Below are 23,280 nucleotides of genomic sequence, written 5' to 3'. Positions count from 1 at the left end.
GATTTTAATGCCAGACTAGTACTGAGACCTGTATTACTACATTCGAATCACTGCAAGGCAACCTGCTGTATTAAAAGAAGAAGAAAGGGTGAGAGAGCCTGGGAAAACAGTAGACTTTCCCAAACAAACTGGAGCTTGGAAATGTAAGAGGAAAATCCTGTGCACACTTTTGTGCAATCTGATCAGCAGCTACCCTGAGGCTGGGAGTAACAACTCATTCATAATTTTAACTACCTTGATGCACAGAGCCAACTTCTTGCTGCTTTTAGGTTTGTTACTTCAACAACTCTCCCCTGAAACTGACTTGAAGTGACATAAAGTGACCCTGTCTCTCCTGGAGGTGTGAACGCCTTACAGCAACGGCTCCCTTGTGCAAACACTTTTCAGGCAAGGGACATGTACCACCATCTGCTGAGCTTCCTTCTTGCAACCATCCCATTTGGTCAGCACAGAAAAACCCTGAGTGACTGCACCCACCTTTCGTTTCGTGTCAGCTTGTCCTTTCTGACTAAATGCCACTCGCCTGCCTACAACAAACCCTTGCGTGATCTGACAATCAATCTCCTTTGTTGCTGAACTCTCAAAACAGAGGGGGCAATACGACGGCAGGTGAGCTTCAATGCAGATGAATATAAGGCAAAACACCTCCGGAAAAATAATCCAAAACATGTCTATGTGATGCTGAATGTGGTACTGGCAGCTACATTCAGGCAGGAGGTCTCGGAGCCATTGCTGACAGCTCTCCAGGACCACTGGCTTGGCCTGCAGCAGCAGCTGAACTAAAGCCAAGAAACACTGGGTACCATGAGCAACGGTATTGAGAGCAAGACCAAGGGTGTCCCTTCACTGCTGCATAAAGCCCTAGTGTGCCCTTGTTTCAGGTGGTGTGTGCACTTCTGGTCTCCATGCTGCAGGAAGGAGATAGTCATGTTGCAGATGGCATGCAGCAAACTCAATCCAAGCGATGGGGCAGCTGCCCTGCGAGGAGACACCACAAAGGCTCAGGCTTCTCATTTTGAACAAGAGAAGGGGGTGTTATGATTGAGGTTTACAAATTGTGAAGGCAGCTGAGAGGGCTTACACAGAACTGCAATTCACCAAATCCCGCAACACTGGAACTAAGGGGGGCCCTCTGAAACTAGCAGGGGATCAGCTGAAAACAGATTAAAAAATAGTTCCTTACACAGCAGGTAGCGAACTTCTGGAGCTTGACACCACATGATGTTGGAGGCAGACAGCATCAGCGAGTTCAGAAAGCAATCGGAGAGACTTGCAGACAGCAGGTCCGTAAACAGGTAGTAAAGGGAGCAGGCAGGGATGTGCCCTCTAAGACGCAACCCTACTGCAGCAGTTGTGGATGCTGATAGAGCATTAAGAGGAACAGACCGCAGGAAGTGGCCGGGCCCACATGCTGACCCTAAATAGCACATCCTACCACTACCATCGGAGACACGAGTACTTGGCTGCATGTACCACTGCTCTAACACGGCAGGGCACTTCTCATGTCCTTACGCTTCGCTCGTCTGTGGCATTCAGTCCGACCAAACACAACTTGGGCTTACTATTCTGAACAGCCAGGAAAAACTGCATGTGCCACTATGAGATCCAGCATCCTCTTCCTTAGACTGGGGGATAAGCGCATTTCTCCTCAGGTAGCAGCTGGCACCTCCAGGTTTGTGCAAATTCTGCTAGATTTGGTAGAAAAGACAACAACACATTTTTGACAGGGGAAGGGCTTCTGGCCTGACACAAGAAAAAAGGATGTCTATCTGTCCTTCTAACATGTAATAAGAAACTTCTTTGTTTTTTTTCCTTTTCCCCCTTTACTGCTTGGTGACCAACTGCAACATCCTGACTGCAAGCTCCTCAATAGCAGGCTCTCTCCTGAGATGTCTATCACCCGTGTGAATTTGACACAATTTCCATCAAAGACACGGGGCATCTTTCCATTGAATTCAGTGGAATCAAGCCCCATATGTTGAATAAGCAATCAATTACTTCCCCACAGGAGAAAGCTTTTCATGTCTGTAATTCATTTAAATGACTAGAACAAGGGAAGGGACTGAGCGCAGGAAGAGTTGAAAGAAAAGTCAGGATCATGCAGTGCAATGAGAAAAGTGGTCCTGCAAGACATCTTCGTGATGAAGAAAGAGATTGTGAGGATAGTTACTTGTAAGAGGATCAGCTCTTGTCACACCTTCCACCTCATACCCAACACACACAACCCACCCACCCCCCAGCAGCCTCTTTGATACAACATTGTGGGTATGTTTCTCACTTTAATCTTCTGCAAGTTGGTTCTGTTCTAATTAACATCTCAACCCGTACAAGGGATTCACCGCATCTTGCAGACATCTCAGGCACTGTTTCTTTCTCTTAATTTTCTTCCAGTGTCAACACAACTTTTTAGAAGCATCAAGGCACTGATTTTTGTAGGCTTTCAAGTCACACTTTCTTTTTAGATGCCTGCTAAGTCAACCATAAATTTATGGTTACGAATACCACCACTTTCTGAACTTTTATTTGGCTTCATTCACAATGCAAATACAAAACAGAACTTCAAAGTTGAGCAGAAATCCTTTTGCTTCATGATAGCCCAATTCCTTTCCACATTTCTTTTCAAGCATGCAATGACAGGATTAGCTGGGGATTAATTACTTGAAACTCAACCTGCATCTCAGGTCACAATTTTCTCATATTTTCAGCCTTTAAAACTTTCATATCAACCAAATATTTGTCATACAGGCCAATACTTACAAAAGATAAAATATTCTTCTTTCCACACAAACGTCCTAGTTGGACGTCTCAAAACCCAAACAAAAATCCTGCTTACTATGCAAACTCCAATCCTCCCACCTCAAGTTACAGTCCTATTCCCAAGTGGAAACCAGACTGCTTTCCAAAAATGTCACCTTTAAAGGCACAAAAAAGATCATTCAAAAAAGCAGTACTCTCTGCTTCCTGTATTGTCCCTTAAAGGCAACTGCTCTTCTGATAAAATATACTTACTCACTGGAGGGTAAGCTGAACAGTCAGTTTAAGTGCAATGTGATTTGATTTTTTAATAACTTTTTTCATAAGAATGGTCATGGCCTGGATTAAAACACATCTGTGCCTACATTTTGTCTCAGAACTGACTGTAAAATTTGGTTAGCAGCACAGCAGGACTAGTGTAGGCTGGACACTTCATGGAAGCCAGTCATTTGAAGGGAGTCTTTTTTCAAGATAAAGGGTCATCTAAATAATCACGGCATGTAAGAAGATCATTCCTTAATTAAGATATCTCCTGCCACTGTTGTCCTAGTGGAAACACATTATTGCCATGGTAAGGACAAATGTTGCAAAGTAAAGATGTCTACAATTTCACTTTGACTTAAAAGCAAAGAATAAAAATGCTTCCAGTCCTTTTTTTTATTACTTGTGTCCTCCAATCAACAGGAAACATTCAGGTTCATGGGCTAGGTGTAACTGGATTCTATTTATTTATTACTTTATTTTGTTTATAGATCTTTTCTTGTCCAGTTCATTCCTGTTATAAAGGCAAAACAAAACAAAACAAAAAAACAAAAACCCTACTCTACCATTAAATCTCACTTTCTACAAAAACTAATCTTAGGCCAAAAAAGATCTGGCAGCATCACTCTGAAAATATCCTCAAATGATTCTCTGCAAACAGATTTAGGTTATCTATAACAAACTAATGGCCAAAGAAGACCATTATTTTAATTTTATATTGAACCTAGTCTGATGCACATGCCATAAAAGGAGCAAAATTAACTGTACCACCTGCAGGGCACATCTTACTTGCTGCTCTGAGAATGAAAAAAGTCAAGAGCAGGAACGAAGAGCAAAAAAGAAAGGCAAACCAAGTTGAACATAGAAGAGTAAATTAAACAAGAAAGACATCAAGAGAAAGAAAGTATTAAAAGCAAGTGTTCAAAGCATGTTCAAACAAAACACAGGTACTGTGTTAAACACTGTATAAACCAAGCTATGCCAAATTCCCAGTGCCTCACTTGTGAGCTTTGCATTAAAACAAAAACCAGCGAGGAAGGTGTATGCTTCTTCAGGGAAATGCTTTTGAACTAAAAAACACACAGTGGTGCTGAGGCAAGAGTAAGCAGGGCAAAAGCTTTCACGAGGGAGACTTTTGGTTCCGTGAGGGATGTGGGTTACTGGTAGCATGTGCGGTTTTGCACTTTCACAAAAGGTAAATATGATCTTAACACCGCATGGAAGGAGTGCTCCATGTAGAAATTTTATTGAACAGGAAAGACACACTTGCAAAAATCTTTTCATGTCTGTATAAACACAGTAGTTTAAAGCTGGTAATATATAGATAGTACTTAAATGCTCAAAATTATATACCTTTTCCTCAACCATACTCACTCATTATTAGCTTAGACCACTTACATAAATTACTCCAGTAACAACTTCCCTACAAATGGATGGAGAAGAGCTAGTTGCCACCATTTAGCTCACATGACTGCTTTGTTTTTTTGATAGCAGCGTACTACAGAAATCTAGGAGCACGGACCAGCTTGCCTGCAGTGATTCCCTACGGAGCAGACACCCAACGCATGCAGTTTGGAAGCAGATCACCAGGACTCTCATCTATGCCGTTCACATCAGCCTCTTGGCCTCTTCTCTCCCCAGGTCAGGGAGCAGCCATCAAGCCCAGACAATAAAGTTCCCCTTTTCCCTTTACAGTAAGATTAGTGAATAGAATTTTTTCTTAACTTCTTTCAAAAAACAGAGCTAGCTAACAAGTCACTACCTGTGCAATAGGTGGAGACAGAAACAGTGCATTGCACTATGACACTGTAGATGTCTCCATCAGAAAACCAACTTGCCCACCCAGAACACAAACCCAACAAACTGCTGTATCCATCATGCAGCTGCCAAACTCCTCCCATGCCACCAGCACCTCACACTCACCACAAAAACACAGGGCTCGCTCCATCTGAATGCATCCTAGTGCTTGCTTTGGCACCACCTCCCTGGCCTAAATCTCCTCTACCTTCCTAGCTTACCTTTCCCTCTTCCCTCCAGTAAGCCTCATCTACACTGCTGCCACAGAGGAGCTGCTGTGAACTCCCAGTTTAGAAACAGAGTGCTAGCGTCACCTGAAAGGAGATGCCCCAAGGCCAGTCAAAGCTTGCTGTGGGGTGGTCCTCCAGCAACAAGTCTCCCTCAACACTGCTCTGAAGATTATTAGAAAAGAGCTCAGTATTACCATTGCCAGAGCACACCAACCAGAATCTGATTATTGCCACTGCCATAGTATCACCAAAAATCTTGTATCTGCACTGAGGATCCAGCCCTGCTACAGCCGCAGGTGATTGCCTTCCTTGTGGGGATTGCAGCACAGGCTTTCTGAAAGGACAGTGTCTCCTTCCAAGCCTGGTGGTGGTAGGGGAGACAAGTTTCACCAGTGTAACTCATGGCCGAACGCATTTTCCCGTCTTCATTAAGGGTTTACACCAGTGCTGCTACCTTGGAAGTCTGCCATCAATAAGCAGGTCAAATCCTTTAGTCTGGGAAAAGCCTCTCTATTGTTTTTTGTCTCATGAACAGTTCTTCAGTAACTATGTATTTTTTTTGGAGAGCAGGGTGTTAGAAAACAATTGATAAGAATAAAGAGCTCTCCTTCACCATGGAAAGTAAACTGTATGCTTAATAAGATGAAATAATTTGGTCTCTGCGGGCCAGAAAACAATAGCCTCACTGTTGCACTGATACCTTGCAAGTTATGTCCTCGCATCACCCAAAGCAAACTGTAATAGGGACTGCTCCACAGCTCAGATTCCCTTTAAACCTCTTAGCTAACTTCTTTTACCTCTTCAGGTTTCCCTCTTTAGCGTACACATGAATCAGTTGCTCCAGGAAACCTCAATTCCTTCAAAAAGATGAAGTTATCTTTTATGAGGCTGTACTCAATTCCCCTATGTTTCTTACAAATATCCCTAACTTTTACTCTTTACGCCAGGAGTTGAGATTGCATAATGAAGCAAGTAATATCAACAACTGTGACTGACTTAAAAGGGAGCAACAGCAAGTAGAGCTTTGTCCTCTCCCTCTCCAAGCAGGATGTGAATCTGCTAATTACCTTATTACAGTGTGGGTGGAAAAAGGAGTGAACTTCAAATCAGCACACTATTCAACGCAGTATTTGCTTTATAGCGAAGAATGAAAAATGACCTCAAACCTAGAATAAATCTCCATCCCCAAATCCTCCTTTTGTTTACACCAGGTTTGAGGTTACTTACGCAGTGGTACAATATTAAAAGATTCCATACACATCTCCACATCTTAGGGCATAAGCCCACCTTTAGTTGTCTAGCACTAAGAAGAAATATTTCCTAGAGGCAAGCGACTACGTAATGCTCAGGATGATGTTTCTCGCATCCTCCTTCTTTGATCTGTCCAATAAAAGCCACCACAAGAAAAAAAATACTAAACACTTATTTTATTTTCCTGCCACAATTCTATACTTACTTGCTCTCATTTTTATGGATCTTTTTATCATTACTGATGCACACAAACAGCCACTGGAAGCAGCCAAACAAACCATGTATAGCACAATGAAATATTCAACACACACGTCCACCTTCAAGATAAGAAAATAATAACAGAACACCTGAAACCAGAGTCTTTGCCCAGGTATGCTAAGTTATGCCACTGAAGTCAAATCGGTTTTAGCAGTTTAATTTGCCCCCTTGATACTCAAAGGCACAGAGATTATTCCATTACTGAAAAATTTACCACCACCACTATACAACAGCAACGGCTACGGATTTGCAAAATAACGAAGAATACCATTCACACATCAGAGAGAGGACAAGAAAGGAAGATTCCTCCATGGGGAGGCCCTCCCATGAGGAACATCCTCAGGGGCTACAATCCACCGTGAGCACAAGGCGCTCTTACCTGTGTGAGTGAGCATGTGTCGCTGCAGGGAATTTGCCCATGGAAAGACTCGAGGACAGTAAGGACAGGGGATATTTTGCAGGCAGTCTGAGTAAGCATTCCTCTTCCCTCTCAGCAGCTTATCTTCAGCAGTTTCCTTCTCATCCTCACTTGTTCCATTTCTGCCACTTTCTTCCTTGAAATTGTCAGTGGACTGCAGAAACGGGCTAAATTTATTAGTGTCTGTGGTAGCCAGCATCTTCTCTATGCTGGCAAACTCCCCACTTGACTCCAGATCCACACCACTGCTAAGTTTAGGCTTATTTTTTGTTCCTTTCTTTCTACCTCTTTTCTTAGTCAACCCAGCATCGGCAATGGGAGACTGCTCTGGATCACACGCCTGAGTCAGGTCACTGGGCATGCTGGAGTCTCTCTGAACAGCAGTCACGATTGTCACTTTCGCTTTGGTGTTCCCTGATTTGTCACACCCAGTGGAGCTGCTCACTGCCTTGGGACTGGCATCTGCAGCCTCCGTCTTCAGCAAAGCAGGAGCAGAAGACACAGATGAAATGATCTGTGCAATGGAAGCCAACGGTGGCAGCTCTTTAGTTACTGGAGGCTTTGGCAAGAGAGGTGGCTGTGGTGGTTTAGGCCTCAAGGGTCTCAGCAAGGCAGAATTGCCAAGGAGAGCCGGGGAAATGATCGGGACAGTCAAATGCAACGAACCTTTCAGTGGCTGGGGATGTCTGACAGCCCTGGTTTTCTCTGAGTTCCCATTGGCACTAAAAACCAAAGGACACTGCAGACAGTTATAGGCTTTATCACTGTTCCCAGAAGCAGCCAACTCTTGATTTCTGGCTTCACATGGGACATCATCTTTATCCTTCTTCAGGGCTTTGGGGATGGACAGGTCGATAGGCTCCATAGAACAGTCATAGAGGGACAGGGGAGAAGAGCCAAACAGGTTCTCCTGCTTCACTTGCACAGCACTCAGGTTTTTGTTCTTCTGAGAGAAATCCAACGGCTCATCAAAATCCATCGGGAAGTTGCCTGCAGGTTCAAGTTTGATGGGAACGTGAGATGACGTCCCAAGTAAGAAGCCATTCTGTGGCTCCAGGAAAGGTGTCATGGGCTTGCGGTCCATGTAAGTGCTGTCCTCCAATAAAGGAGGGTCTGTCTGGCTTTCCTGGGCACTGCAGTCCACCGCTAAGATGTAATTCTCAATCTCCCTTTCTTGCACATGCAAGTGCTGCTTTAGGATATGGTGAATGCAATTTCTTTTGGCCGAAAAGGCTGTGCCACACTCCTTGCACTCAAATGGCTTCTTCTTCTGGCAGCCACTGTGCGTCCTCATGTGAATGCGGAGGGCCCGGTAATGCTTCAGGTCCTCACCGCACAGCTTGCACACAGTGTCTGGGGAGCAGAAGGCATCCACCATCTCTGCAGCATTGCTGGTGACATATTCGATGTTCTTCTCTATATCCTTCCTTGTTACTTTGAGGTGCTTCTTTCGGAGGTGCCTCTCACAATTGGCTTTCACTGTGAATGGGTAGTGGCAGATTTTACAGATGTAAGGCCTCTCCCCGCTGTGCGTCCGCAGGTGCCGGATCAGCGCTGCCTTGTCAGCTGCGATGTAGTCACAGATGTTACATTGGTACGGGGAAATACCCAAGTGAGAACGGATGTGAGCTCTCAGGACACCAGAGAAGGCAAACACCTGGTCACAGAAACGGCAGGGGTACAAAACTTTCCTCATGGTTGGGGCTTTCTTGTTCGCTGCCCCTGCAATCATGGCTTTGAGGTCTCCTTCTGTGACCTCTTGCTTGATCTTGGCTTCCATACTCAGAGGCAGGAGAGCTTCGATGATGCTGTCCTGCTCCAGTTGTGTCTTCATCTCGTGCTGAGTTAAAGGCTCTACTTTGGGTTGGAGGAGCAACTGCGAGGAAGGACTCAATTTGGCTCCTGGCTGGGGGAGGTGAGAATTGGAGGAGGACTCCACCGAGTTCTTGATCAGCCTCAGAGGGGGAGGTGGGAGGCTTGGGCTGATGCAGCCAGGGGAGGCTTGCTGGGCACTGATAAGAGGAGGAGGTGTAGAGGTTGCGACGACTGTTCGGGGTGTTACCAAAGGCTTTGGCTTCAGTGGCGGCATATGCTTGAAAATGGACTGCACAGGGACAGAAGGTGCCTTAGAAAGTGGAGGAAGACTGATTTGAGGAGGAGCGGAAGAAGCCATCTTCAAGATCTGCTGAATGTCTGCCAGCTCAATGGCAGACTCATTGGAAATGGGTTTTACCACAATACTGCTGTCAGGCTGGATGATAAAACCCTTCTGGAAAGGCTGCAGCGAGAGGAGCTTTATGTTTTCTTTTGTAGGGGGAAGGACTGAAAATGACCCTCCCATAGAGGCAGCTTCCAGAGGAGAGAGGCTGAGCAGACCAGTGCTGCCGGGTTCCTGAGGTAGGTTACTCTTCAGTGCTCTGAGCCGCATTTCTTGGACCTCATCTTGTGTATCGTCCTCCTGCTTGACAGGCTTGATGTCTTTGGTGTACTGTAGGCCCAAGGATGCCATGAAGGCTTTCTGGTCTGGGTTCTCGCCAGGTGGGGTCGTGGACTGTGGCTTGTGCTTGTCTTTTCCCTGATCCACCACATGAGTTTCTGTGTGCAGTTTGAGCGCCGAAAGCATGGGGAATGCCTTGTTACACGTCTCGCAAATAAATCGATGGAAGTCACTGATGCACCTTCGCAAATTCGTTTCACACCAGACCTGCAAGACATGCAAAAATATTTAGAGTAGGCATCTCAAACCGGAAAGGCATCATGTGCTGCTGCAAAACAAAACCAGTTCACTCTCTCTCCCACTGCCCAAGTTAAGCAGTTCAGAGCAGCCACCACCTACATGGCATGGAGATATTCCTGCTCCACAGCTTTTAGTCACCTAAGTGGTGTATCTGAATTAGGGGCTGATTTTCCAAAAGTTCCTTTCTATAAAGGCAAACTCGTTCAGAGGGCTATTCAGACTCTCAAATACTTTTCCATCCTGAACTTCCCTTCCAGAAACCTCTCTCACTTCACTGACAGGACAGAAGCCTCAGTAGACTATACAGCAAACTTCAGTAAGCTGGGCAGTAAGACTACCTCCTTTAGCTTTATTACTACAAAGAAACTAGGAGGAGAGGAGGAAAAAAAAAGGCATCCAAGAAGGCAAAACAACATAAACCAACCAAAATAATATCCCCCAAAAGCAAATCAATGAAACGCAGAGCCCAAACTGGAAAGGCTTTTGGTTACATTTATTCTCCCAAGAAAAAAAACTAAGCTCATGAATGGATTTTATACCTGTCCCTGAAAACGATCATGAATCCAAATGCTGTATTTAAATGCTATCCAGATAGCTCACATGTTGCAAAGGTTCCACATCAAAGAAGAGCACAAGTGATAAATTAAGTAGAGGGCTGGCAAGATCTTTATATACTCTACACACTTTGTTCAGATACTTCATAGGTCTTGCCTCCACAGTGCAAGCAAAATTATTCCAAAAGGAAAGTCCCAACATTTAAATCCCGTAATAACTTTAAATGACTGCCATAATTACAAAAGAAATAAAACCAAGTTGTTTAAAAAGTTCTCTCTTCTCCTGCTTTTGTAACTTCTACACCAAAACTGTACTGGAGTTACAGAATGACCTACATGCTCCCCTGGACCAGCAGCAAATTTCAGGTCTACCACCTTGCAGCCAGAAGAGCTGGAAATCAATGCTTTAATCCAAGTAGAACAAGAAAAGTGCAGATACTGAATAAGCATGGTCCCACCGGGTTGTGCTGTTGATTTATTTCTTTTTTTTTTTTAAATAGGTAAGCAGCTTCATCCAGACCCAAACTAACTAAGGCAGGCAAGGTTTGACAGAGGGAGGAATAATACCATCCAATAGAAAGCTTTATGGCTCTCAGAAAAATACTTACAGACTACCTCCCCGCCTTTCCCCAGCCGCCGTCCCTCAAAGGCGCAAAATATTCATACCTCACATAAGGAACATAGTGGAAAGGTGCCTGGGAGTGTTTTGTGAAGAATTCACTGAAGATGTCACCGTTTAGTAAGTAAGGTGACTTCCCAAAGTTTTTCGTGATAAAATCTTTCACACCACAACTACATTCTTGTTACAGTAAATTAAAATAAATAATGTCTTCCTTACCATGTGTCCTCCCTATTGATTTTAGATGTGGGATGGTTTTGGGAAGGAGAACTAATGGGCAGGCTGGAAGGGGCAAGGATCTAATATCACCAAAGTTTTCCTTTAACTTTTTAAATAGATCTTTACACCAATAGTTATCCACTGGAATGCTGAAAAAAACCAACCCCAATATTCTTTAGATGAAAAAAGAAAACGGTAAGGCAGAAAGTGTTTGAAGCCTACACAGACAATGGTAATGTGCTTTCCACAAAATATTCTACACGCAGTCTCTGCCTCATCAAGGACGAGTCTTTCAATGAATTCAGCAGATATGCACTGTATCAGCTGGTACCTTAAGTTATGAAGAAGAAAGTACCTGAGAAATGCGGGGGAACTTCCTACAGGAGAAGTCGGTGAATCCCAAGTCGTGGAAGCCTGCCGGAATCGAAGGGTTGTTCTGAATGAAAGGCTTTCCCATGGGATCTCTGGGAAGCTGCTTGTGGATAACTGCATTATGGCGCAGTAAGCCTCGATGAGTACGAAAGGTAATACAACAGATGTCACACCTGGAAAGGAAAGGAATAAAATAGAAATGACTTACTGACTGCTGCAAGCTTAAGAACTAGCATTCTTCTTGCATTAGGACAGCCTCCTTCCTCTTGCCCCATGATACTAAGAACCTGCTAAATGCAAAACAAAGCCACAGCGTGTCAAAAACGTACCACCACAGAAAGGCCATTTCAATCACAGTCACTTTCTACCAGTTTCTGGCTATTAGGTTCACTGGAAGTTTAAAGAATGTAGCACGTGAGAACTGAGCATCCCATGTGGGCAGACGGCAAAGTGGTAGCTGAGACCACAGCCTTCTGACAACCTTCCCGTTGTCCAACATAAAATACTTCAATGGCTTTACACCATTTCAGTTTTACTAGAAAATACTATTAAAATAAAAGACATTTTTAAAAAAATCAGTGACAAGGAGAGGCTAAACCAGACCTAAGTAGCAAGGAGCTGCAAATGTATAAATAGCACCTTTTTTAACTACTGCTTAAAACATACTACTGCACACCACTCAAATACCTGTGTATGAGTTTTCTCTGCACTGCATTTCCATAAACTTTCACTGATTTTTTTCAAAGCTGTTATGAGAAATATACTGTTTTAAAGGGAAAACTAGTGCTCCTTGAAGGGGAGGAGGGTCAGAGCAGGAAGACCTGAAACAGGTTCAACACTTCTGACACTCATACACCCCCTTCACAGTCAGTGTGCCCCCCCCCCAAAATGCAGACGCAATGTTTTTTCCTACCCACACTTTATTGCTATGATTTCTTGTTTTTCTTAAGTTATCAAATCCCAAATTCAGCTAAACAAAAGTTTCTCACATAAAGCAGACTTGCTTTATGTCAAAGCAAAGTTTTCAAAGGTATTGAAAATGCAGCAATGCTGCAGGCAGTAAGGACTATACAGCAACGTTTGGCCAACATGTCAACAAACAAGCCTATTGCCTTTTAAATATCTCAGATTTGAGCTCTGCAGCATGACAAGTCACATCCACTCTGCATTCAGCAAGTGACACACAGTTTCACTCAACATGGCTCTTTGTGGTTACAGCTCCAGCTTGCAACCAAAGCATGGGTTTCACAGAAGCAAACACCAGTGAATGTGAAGCAGTCAGATTTTGTCAGTGAGAATATTATATGCACTAGGAGTTTTTCATATGTGTCCCCCTGCCTTAGTTCTCCCCATACTGTCTTCACCCTCCACATCAAGGAAAAGGACATGTGCATACTCATTAAAAAAACATCCTGCAATTAGAAATGACTTCTGACAAAATCCTGAAACCACCCCCTCCCTGTCCTGTCCCTAACAAACTCCCATTGTTGTTCTTTTTATCACTACATAAACTTCCACAGACCTTTTTTATTCCCTGAAAATGAAGAGATAACCAAGTCACCCACAAAGCAATTGGACTCTCAGTCTCTGAGTGGTGAAAGAAGCAAGTGTGAAGTATATGTAACATGGCCTTTGTTATCACGGTACCCAGAAGGCTGGGACATAAATATTATGCGCTGGAGATTTAATCTGTTTTATCTCCCCTGTCAATTCACTTGCATCCTACCTTTATAATTATTACCAGCATAGTCCCTGCATTCCATTAAATACCGAACCAATGCCATTTACAAAGCAAACGTTTACTTAAAGAGGTCTGCAAAATGTGACAACAATCTCTGATGGTGGGAGGGGAATGCCAACACGTAGCGCTCCTCCAGCGTCAGGATCTTCGGCTCTCCTCCAGCTCACTTGGCAGCACCTATTCCGTGATGCAAAGCTTTCATCTTCAGCAAAAACAAAAACACACAACCACCAAAACCGCTGGGGGAAGGAAGGCATTAAAGGGTTAGAGCAGTCACCTGAAGAACTTGCAGGCTACTGAAATAAGTTCTTTTTTAGAGGTGATGAAAACACCTTGCGTGAAAGCAAGCAGTGCTTCTGGCTCGCTCCTCCTGGTATGTCAGCATACAGACAACACAGGCTTGCAAGCAATGCTCCTGTACCACTGGGAGCATCGCTGGCGGTCTGTGGGGCCAGCTGTTCTGCAGAGGGATGCAGACCCTCACCTCGGGGCGTCCTGAGGCAGCTCCGGGGTCCCCGATGTGCCTGGCCTCCCCTGGACCAGCAACCCAATGCAGCGGCCATATCCCCCTGTGTGTGATGGCGCAGGCACAGCTACCATTGATACATACATACAGCTACCTGGCGCCTGCCACGGTACCCCCAGGATTTGGGCTGAGCAGGAGCCAGCACTCCTGGGCAAGCAGCCAGCCCCCACACACAGCGGGGAGGTGCGCCTCGTCCATCTTACGCTCCCTTACCTCCATCGGCTGTGTGACATGCTGATTTTAAGCACTGGTTTATTTAGGGCTCCGATCAAAAACTGCACTTGAGAGTAAATCTTTCAGAGCAGAGACCCGTGTGAAAGTCCTTCACAGTACACCTTTATCAACTACTATGCCTCAGGACAGTAAAAATTTGCAATTTAAAAATGGTGTTTTCCATGCAAAGGGAACCGCCTCCCCTCCCCCAAAACAAAAGTAATATATCTTGAAAAAGGAATATGTACTTTCTCGCTTTTATAATGCATAGAATTAAACACTCCTCTGTATTTTTCTCTTTCCTCCTTAGTCTTCTCTTTTATTTTCCTTGCTGTGAGTGAAGAAGCAGCAGGGAAAAAGAGAAGTCAGGAAAAGGATTAAGCTCTTTCTCCATTCGGTCAAAAAGAAGCTCCTGGCTCAAAAAAGAAACATGCAGATAAATCATGCCTGTCATCTCAAGATGCAGGCACTTCAGGGCATATAAATGCACTGTGTCCTGGCTCAGCACCTTCCCCTGGTGTCACAGTTTACAGGATCACACGGGAGCTGGAGCACGGGAGGGACCCATGGATGCCCTCCCTTCCTCCGTGGTCCAGGCGCACCTGTAGAGGTGGCCGCAGCTTGGAGAGCTGGAATAAAAACAGCCCGAGAAAAGCCCTTCCTGAGAGCCATGTGGAGCAGCCTCTCTGGGGCAGGCACCTCAGGTGAGCAGGTGGCCCGGCGGGCTCCAGCGACCGTGCTGGCACCTTGTGCCTGTGCCGTTCTCCAAGGACAAGGGAGGTCATTGTAAAGCTGCTCCTGATGCTGAGGGGTGCCACCACGCCACCGGCTTGGGAGGTCTCTCAGGCTCTGCAGACCTCATTTGGGCTTGTCAGTCTTTGCTACGGATGCAAGCTATTTAAAATACACAGCCCGTTTGCCCAAGTGTATGCACAACACTTTGTGTGTGTGAGTGTGTGTGTTTTTGTTGAGTTCCTTCTCCCTCACCTCAAGTAGGGAGTCCGAGTTTCTCCCAAATGACATGACTTGAGCTTTCAATACAATTAGTAATGCAGACGCAGATATGGACATGTACCACCTCCAAGAAAAACTTACAGGTACTAAGCTTCAAAACTTAACTAGTTAAGGCAAGCATCATGCTGCATTGACTAAGGCTTGTGTTAATTTAAAATGAAGTAAGCTGCCATGTGTAACAATGCATTAACTGGAAGCATTATTTTTTTTTAAGGAAGCCTAACCATTAATTTCTCTGCTTTGTCATCAGTACTATTCTCCATCTTTAGGTAGTGTCAATGCCTACAGTATTTTTAAATCTAAAGCCACAGTCTAAGAAGGACAAGAGAAAGGAATCCTAGGTGATATGAGCGTTTTTTCATCTCGCTTAAATTGCTTTAAAAAAAAAAGTTAAATAATTCTGGAAAGTCTGAGAAGTCCAGCATATCAAATAAAGCATCTTAAACATATGGTAATACTTTGCTCATGATGAACTTTAAAAAAAAACGAAACAAAACACAAAAAACCCCCCCTCTCCTTACAATTTCACAAGTCTGCTCATGTGTAGTGCCAAGTCAAACATGGATGGTATGGCTGCAGAGAACAGAGATGGGAACAGGTTCTGTTGTTAGCAGAACAGGCAGAGCAATGGCTCAACACCTGAGCGGAGATAAAAGCACTCTACTTGCAAGGTAAGCTTCCAGATGTAGCAAATAAAAGCTGCTGTGTTATCATGTGATTGCTAGTCTTGGCCACAGTTTTCCATTTTTCTATAAATATGATTACAGTCCAGAGAGAATAAAGCCGTTCAGTTCCAAGCACAGAGATTCAATTATAAGTAAAAAGGAAAAAACTGCTTTTAGCAGCTAAGACCGCTTTAAAATGAGCTTCATTCTCAATTGCCTTTACGTTTCAGAGTCGTTCGTACCTGTACAACACGTATGTAAGACTAGGGCTCTGGCTCGCTGGCAGAGGTGTACAAAGCAAGATGGTGAGAAAACAGAAGTGCTAAAATGCAAAAGCAGAACCGAAATATAACTGCGTGATGACAGTGCAATGACCAGGCTGACCTTTGTGCTCAGGCCCCATACCACACCAGGCGAGTCTGTTTAATTATTACTACACCACTGCACCTTTTTTGTTTTTTTTTAAAATGTAGACAAGGTCTCTGTGTAAAAACACACCATTAAAAAGCTTTCTACTAAAATAAGTTAGTATTCTTGAAATCTGTAATGCTAATTAGGATATAAAAGCATTTTAACAGGCTTTAAGAAATAGTCAATGCTTTGTGCAGCTTGTTCAAGAGGCAAGCCAGGATTTGCTACAGTTACGACAAGCGGCACCTATGCAAGAAAAGTTTACATAAGCGATGCCTGTTGCCTTGTATTACACTCTCCTCTGAGCCAATTCCAATTTGTCAGCAATGGAAATAGCTTTTTTTCTTTAAGAAAAGGAAAGACATTTTAGAAAGGAAATGTAGAGCCAAATTTTAAGCAAAATTAATCAGTCTTGATTTTGATTAAGGGTAATGCAGTCAAACATTCAATCCTTCTAAATTTTATATTTCAGTAGTCAAGATGCAAATGCCAAATATTTATATCCATCATTCTGTTACCAAGAGATTAAACAAACACTATGCTCTGCATTACCTGAGACTGGCGGTGAGAAAGGGAAAGTAACATTTAGCATTCCTCTACTTATACTTCTGAAACCACACAAGAGTAGACAAACCTGAGGTTTTCACCCATGCAGCTAACACCATGTTGTCCATGTTGTGGATGTCAACAAATAAAAACAGTGTTAATTTCTAGGCCTTATGTAAAATAAAAAGCTTGGTAACATTTTGTTCCTTTCCTGTCTGTGCTCTTTAGCAACTGCCACAAACAGAAGCAAGGAAAACAAAACAAGAATGAAACATATCCTGAGACAGAAGTCATTAATACACAGTTATGTTATTAAGTCATCTAACTCCTCCCACTGAAACCCCTAATATGTACCGTATATACATTTCTACCTTTGTTGTTATTATTCTCCTTTCTGTCTCACTTTATTTGCAGAATTAATGCGGCTGTCCTTACGAGCAAAGAAAATCCTGTGCTGACCTAAAAATAATACAACTGGGCAGAAGAGAAAGATGGGCGATTCCCTGCCGTTGACTCATGTCCACACCAGGGACGGGAGCGGGCTCCCAGCCTCCGCACTGGTAACGTGCGTTGCTGAGGAGGCCGACAAGGAGGGGGAGATGGAGAAAGGATGGTTTAAACATAAGGGCTTTCACCACCTATGAAAGAAAAAACAGCAGGTTACAGACATACTCCCCTTCAGGAAAGGATTCCTTTGCTTCTCTCTCACTTCTTTTGGGGCAAGGCGAAGGGAGGGAGATGAGAGAGAGCAAATTGGTTTCTGCTCCTGTGCAACCCCACCCAGGTCCAGATACTCATCTCCTTTTGGATGAAAAACCCTTCCTGGCCTCCACACCCAGGGCCCTGGGAAATAACATCCACAGCTGCACTAATCTCTCCCACTTGCTGCAAATGAGTGGTGGAAAAGCAGCAATGCTGCGAACGCTGCTCCTGCCTCCCTCCCTGGGATCCCTGTGGGTCCTCCCACTGTCCTGCGATGACCGTTCCTGCCTCCTTCCCCCACAGCACCACAGCGCGTCTGACCCCGAAGGACCCGCTGCTCTCCCACCTCCACCTTGCCCAATGCTATGGGTCAGTGCCGAAACCGCAAGCAGCACAGTAGCACCGGGAGCCAACTCCCTGCCAGGCACGACAGGCTGGAGAGGCTCCCCTCCCCTTTCCCAGTGCACAGGGGGACGGACACAGCTCACCAGAAGTTCAGTGCACTCTGCCTCACCTCCTCAGCAAAGGCGGGACTTTTCTTTTAACTTTTCCTCCCTCCCACCTCCCCACGGGCTGTCCGACTTTGTTACCAATGTGTCCCGTCGCTCCCTTTAATCCTGTCCCTCAAAGAAGCCACCCTTGGGTGCAGTGAAGGCTGAAACCCCTGCGCCAGCCCTTCTATTAATAGAGGAAGGCACAATGCTATGTGCATTCCTACAGCCGCGCTGTGGTCCAGGCGAGAAAAGTATCATGTAGGAGCCAGGGCAGACCCGATATAAACCAGGGTGATGTCGTGCTTCAGAAACTTGTCGGCATGCTGTGGAGCCAGTGCCTGTACCGGTGTATCGTGACTCCCACAGTCAGTGTAACTCAAGTGAAGTTAACTGCTGTAACGTTTAATAAAAAGGCACGAGCCATCCTGTGCCACCTTTTAACTTTCTTTGTATGTGAGCAAAGAAAAATCAGGAAAAAAGATTTCACTTCTTCCCAACACTGTAATGAATTGCATGTACCAGCAACACTTCAACAGTGCCAGATTTAAATACCTCTGCCCCAGTGGAACAGTAGCTTACTCTACCATTTACTTCAACAGAATTAACATGCAACTAAGAACAAATAAAGGGAAAATGGGAGACTGCCTGCAGACACTTGCACAAACAAAGTACTTCATTTTCTCATAATGACCTTTTTACTTAATAAAGGTCAAACTTTTAAAAACCAGAAGTGTCAAGAAATTGGCTGGACAGAATCACAGAGCAAGAGCCGAAGATCAACATAAGTAACAATGAAAGGTTTAATAATTAGGGCAAGCATAGCCGGGGAAAAAAAAAAAAAGCATCACCAGTACAGTCCTCTGCAGCTGCCAAAATTGGAAGCTGCACAGCATCCAGAATAAAAGTCATTATTTGTGCACACAAACTCAAGTGGACCTTCTGGTATTCTTTCGGGGTAAGAAAAGGAAAGCTCTTCCTGCCTTCTAACACATTTTTCAAATATGGAAGCCAAGTACTAGTGTAGTTTTAAAATTAATGGCAAGAGTTAAAAAAAACCCAAAACCTATGTGTCTACCATGTTAAAAAAGCAACACCACTTTTCACAAGTAACATAAGAAGAAACACATCCACAGGCGCTTGTCTATCCTATAACCATCCACTGATGACAACAGGGCTCACAAATAGGTGCAGCCGAATCTGGACTGAACACCCTTGCCCTTATCTACATTCGCAGGTAAGCTATGCTCAGCATGCAGACGTGACTGCTGACACCATAAGCACCAGCCAGCACTTCGAGAGCCTGCATATAAACAAACCCTGGTCATCAGGATCAGGCAGGCATGCTAATAACCTATTTTGGCTCAGCCCTCTTTCCCTCCTGTATTCCCTTTTACGAGAAGCTTTCCTCTACAGCCAGCTTTGCATTTTACCCACTTTCTATTCTTGCAACCGAGCTAAGATATTCAACACCATGTGACACACTACACAGTTTCACATGAGAGCGTCACTCCCTGTGTCCATTCACTATCTGATATTTTTACCCAGCTGCTCTGGATTCCCAGTCTCCTCGCACAATGAGCTCCCTGATGTGAGGTGACCACTTCTAGGCCAGCATTGGACTCGCGCTGCTCTTCAGATGTTTCCCATTTCTCTTTTCTTAACAGAAACTTCAGAAAGCACTTAAAATGCAGTTCTGGTCTGCTTTTGCAAGCCAGCATACAGACAGATGCTCAACCCACTGATTTTACTTCTCCATTTGCTCAGTAAAAGGATGCATTCACCAGCTTGCTTGCATACCCTCTCCTCTGCCTTATCAACATTAAGAGTTGCATTGTACCACAGCATATTTTTGGTCCTAGCATTTACCAGAGCTGGATTTCATCATCACCAGCTGGCTTACAGAATTACTCCTGCACTGAAAATGCTGCCAACAGAGATCAGGGTTCGGTTCCTAGTTCCTATCAGCAAGCCACCAAGCAAGCAGCTTGCAGAGTAGAGCAGACCAGAGCAGACCAGAGCAGGAGAGTCAGCCGCGTCGGCAATGCCACATAACTAACCCTTGTGTGCCTCCATCCTTGGGTAGAGCAAGTCTTGTAGCATTGACTCTGTTAGTACTCGGTAACTCTAGCAGCAGTTCCTACCTAAACTATCCTTGCTGGCACAATCTCAAACAATGACTAAGTAGGGAAGTATCGGGGCCAATGTATAGTGTGCCAAAACCAAAGGTCAAGGAGGTCCATGAACATATCTGTCCTGGAGCACCCTCCACTTCTCTCTCGGTACTCAACAATAGTGTAGGATACAACAACCTCAGAATTATCCAGCTGCATTAAAAGAGCACAATATTTCATATTTTGAAGTGCTAAAAAGGAATGAGGCTTATCTATGTGCACACCAACAGTTGTGACAGAGATGGAAAAGTAGTATGAAATTTCACAATGCTGCATGAAGACTACTTGTCATTCATGCTTCAAGCTGTTTTCAGTAACAGTACCGTCAACTACTAGGAAAAAAATTCCTCTCCCCACCATGAACCCGTAGTTTTGTCTCGCAAGTAACATAAATTGCAAACAACATTTAGTTTTCAAACACATTCACTCTTGTAAGTTTGCAATGTCACTAACACCCTCTTCCCGCAAAAGGCTGACCACGTGTAGAAAGCAACGTGCTTCACAAAAATGAAGGCAGCATGATTATTCCCTACTATATAAGGAGAGAAAAAATAGAAAGTGAATTCCTAAAGTTGCTTAAGTAGGCACAGGCAAAAACAGGAATGAAACTTAAGGGGCTTTTTCTGTTTTTTTTTTTTAATTTTACATCCTGTACAATGTGCTTTTACTCAGTCACATTGCTGCTCTGTAAACAACGTAGCCTTGTACTAGTCTTTTCTACTGGTGCTAATAACTGAAATCATCTTCGTACACTCTAAATTTACATTAATTTATCTTCTTGGCTATTTTATCTCCCCAAAGCTGATGTACAGAACTGCCCTGAAGAACAGCAACTGGGCAATAAACATGTAATATTCTAAGTAGCTGGAATCATTTTCACTCAAAACCCACTTCCTTTTGTCTTGACTTAAATGGGGCTGCTCATGTGCATTGGCTAAAATGATTTAAGATTGAGATGCAGGTCCAGGTGCCTTGCTGCATCCCACCACCTGACACCATACACTGAAGAATGGGAATGTGCTGGCAAAGGGGGAAACCTGGTGACCAGCCCGACTGAATCGCAAGCTTCACATGACATCTTGTGAAACAATTTACCCTCATTCCTAGGGAATTTAAGTTGTCCACTCCGTCTGAGTAAAGCCAGGTAACACCAAGACATAACGATAGCATTTTCCACCTGGGAGTGATTTCAGAAACAAGAGCTCACAGTGGTTACCCTAGCAAAACTGGAGGCAGATGACAACAGACACCAATGGTCGGGGTGTCCTGACACTTTCCATTCCAGGACCTGAGCTCTTCTGTTGCTATGCCTGTTACCGATCTAACTGTTCAAACAACAGCTTTCCATGGTGGCGTTCAGCCTCTAGCCAACTTGACTTTACAAGTTTCGGCAAAACTTGGGTAGGCTGTTTTGAAGAACAAGGTAGACTGTAAATGGCTTTTGGTTTTCTGTGTTTGGAAGTTCTACAGAAGCACGTTACCCTAGGGTGAGAGAACTGCTTTTGCTGTCCTTGTGAAAATATGCCTGGGATTTGGCAAGTTACAAAGCTTAATATATTATATCACTGTTTGGACATGCTCTGTAAAAGGTCAAAAAACTTAATCTACCCTGAATCCATTCATGGCAACAGGCATCTACTGGTTCTGGTCACTAGGTCAGCTCAGTGACTGAGGCAGACAGTGTGTTTCACGCTCTGCCATGTCTATTTATTTCTTGTCTCCTATTAAATTTTAGCAACAACAAATCCCATAACCGGAGGCAATGCCACACTGAACCAAATGTGATGAGAAAGTCCCCATAACACTCATTAAGATCCAGGCTTTTACCATGTTCAAACTGCACAACTATCCTTGCTGAGAACTGATGTTGAAACCTGTCTCTAAGAAAGGAGGTAACTGCAACGCTATCACCACCTCCCTCCTCCTCTCCTCAGGAACACATACAGGCATGAGAGGCAGCATAAATATCTCCTTGCTGCTGTGAGGAAGGAAAAATTAAAAAACCTTTAGCTGTTGGTACAGAGTACTGTAAGAAGCCTCCTGGAGGAGAAGGAGAGGAAATATAAAGGGTATGTTCTGGTTACAGTGAAACCCAACAGAGGAATTTTATAGTGCATGTACTTTTTTAAAAGCCACACATTTTACTTTAAGCCTGTTCCATCGTACTTGCCAAAGGAAAGAGGAGAAACCTCACATAGCGCCTCGAGAGGTTTCTCCCCAGGAAATCCTCATGTCTCCTTTGCTTGCACTGTCGATGTTGCTCAGAGCTGTCTGTCAGGCGACCTTTACAAGCACATTACCATGTCTGACAGCAACCCTCTGCCACAAAAGTTTCCAGAGACATTACCCCGCTCCGCGAGGTTTCTCATTTTCCCTATTGGCTGCGCAGCATTTCAGCGTTCTGCTAATGATATGAACACTCAGATACAAACTCACCAAAATAGACGGTGTCCTGAGGCCCCAGCTGCAGGGAAACAGACGTTGTCTTTAAATAATCCAGGTAGAGAGGCGAAGGGGGTCAGAAAGCACCCCTGGGCCACCTCCCATTGCTAATGTGACTGCAAACAACCTTGCTGGGACCAGCTCATGTCACTAATTAGGGTGCAGGTCCCAGGGCTTCAAAGGGACGGAGACTGACCAGGGAGGGTAATGCCATGAAGGAGATGCAGTGCCACAGCCCATTGTCAGCGGAACAAAGGGCCCTATTATGGCTCCCAAGAGCAGGGCAGTTCTTACCGTAATTAGGAGACAAAGATGCACGATTTAGGATTTTACATAATCAAGAGATACTCTCCCAAGTGGGAGCCCCTCTCACACAATCAGTGGATTAAGTATTGTTTATTCCGCTTCAAGTAAACAATGAGGTGCTCCCTGCTCAGGGCTTTACATGAAAAAGCAGTACTGGGGAAGACAATGCAGGGTGTCTTTTCATCTGACTTTGAACAGCTAACCCTGTGATTTAACGTTGTTCATTTGACAGTATCTGGAAGGGTAATGGCCCACCCTGTAAATTAGCTGCTCACATACTGATCCGGGGGTTGCCAGACAGCCTTACCTTTTCTGCTACTTAGCAGAGGGGGGCCGGGACAAACAGACTCAGACAGCTCTGGGGGCAAAAGGCTGTATTTACACAAAAGCACTACAATGGCAGGATTAAAGGACGACAAGGAAGCCAGGCAGAAGCTCCTGCCCACCCCGGCACTTCGCTGCTGCTGGGGATGCATCCCTGAAGGGAGGATGGTACCACCGTCAAGGCACTGCACGCTGGTGCACCGCTCCAAAGCCGATGTCCACAATCGTTTTTATACTAACTACTGGGGGAGCAAA

General features: G+C 44.4%; 1 protein-coding gene across 1 annotated transcript in view; it reads right to left on the bottom strand.

Annotated features, from left to right (window-relative positions):
• Positions 1 to 23,280, bottom strand: part of RREB1 (ras responsive element binding protein 1) — a 124,571-nt gene that overhangs the window by 13,461 nt on the left and 87,830 nt on the right. Inside the window, exons 8-9 of the mRNA XM_050890773.1 lie at positions 11,454 to 11,643; positions 6,931 to 9,673 (exon numbers count right to left, since the gene is read on the bottom strand). Coding sequence (XP_050746730.1) covers positions 6,931 to 9,673; positions 11,454 to 11,643 — 2,933 coding nt within the window. The remainder of the gene's footprint in view (positions 1 to 6,930; positions 9,674 to 11,453; positions 11,644 to 23,280) is intronic.

Source organism: Gymnogyps californianus, chromosome 2 (assembly GCF_018139145.2).
Source record: "Gymnogyps californianus isolate 813 chromosome 2, ASM1813914v2, whole genome shotgun sequence".
In the NCBI taxonomy this organism is placed as follows: domain Eukaryota; kingdom Metazoa; phylum Chordata; class Aves; order Accipitriformes; family Cathartidae; genus Gymnogyps; species Gymnogyps californianus.
Note: the sequence above shows the minus strand (reverse complement) of the source record. Positions and strands in the feature narration are given on the sequence as shown.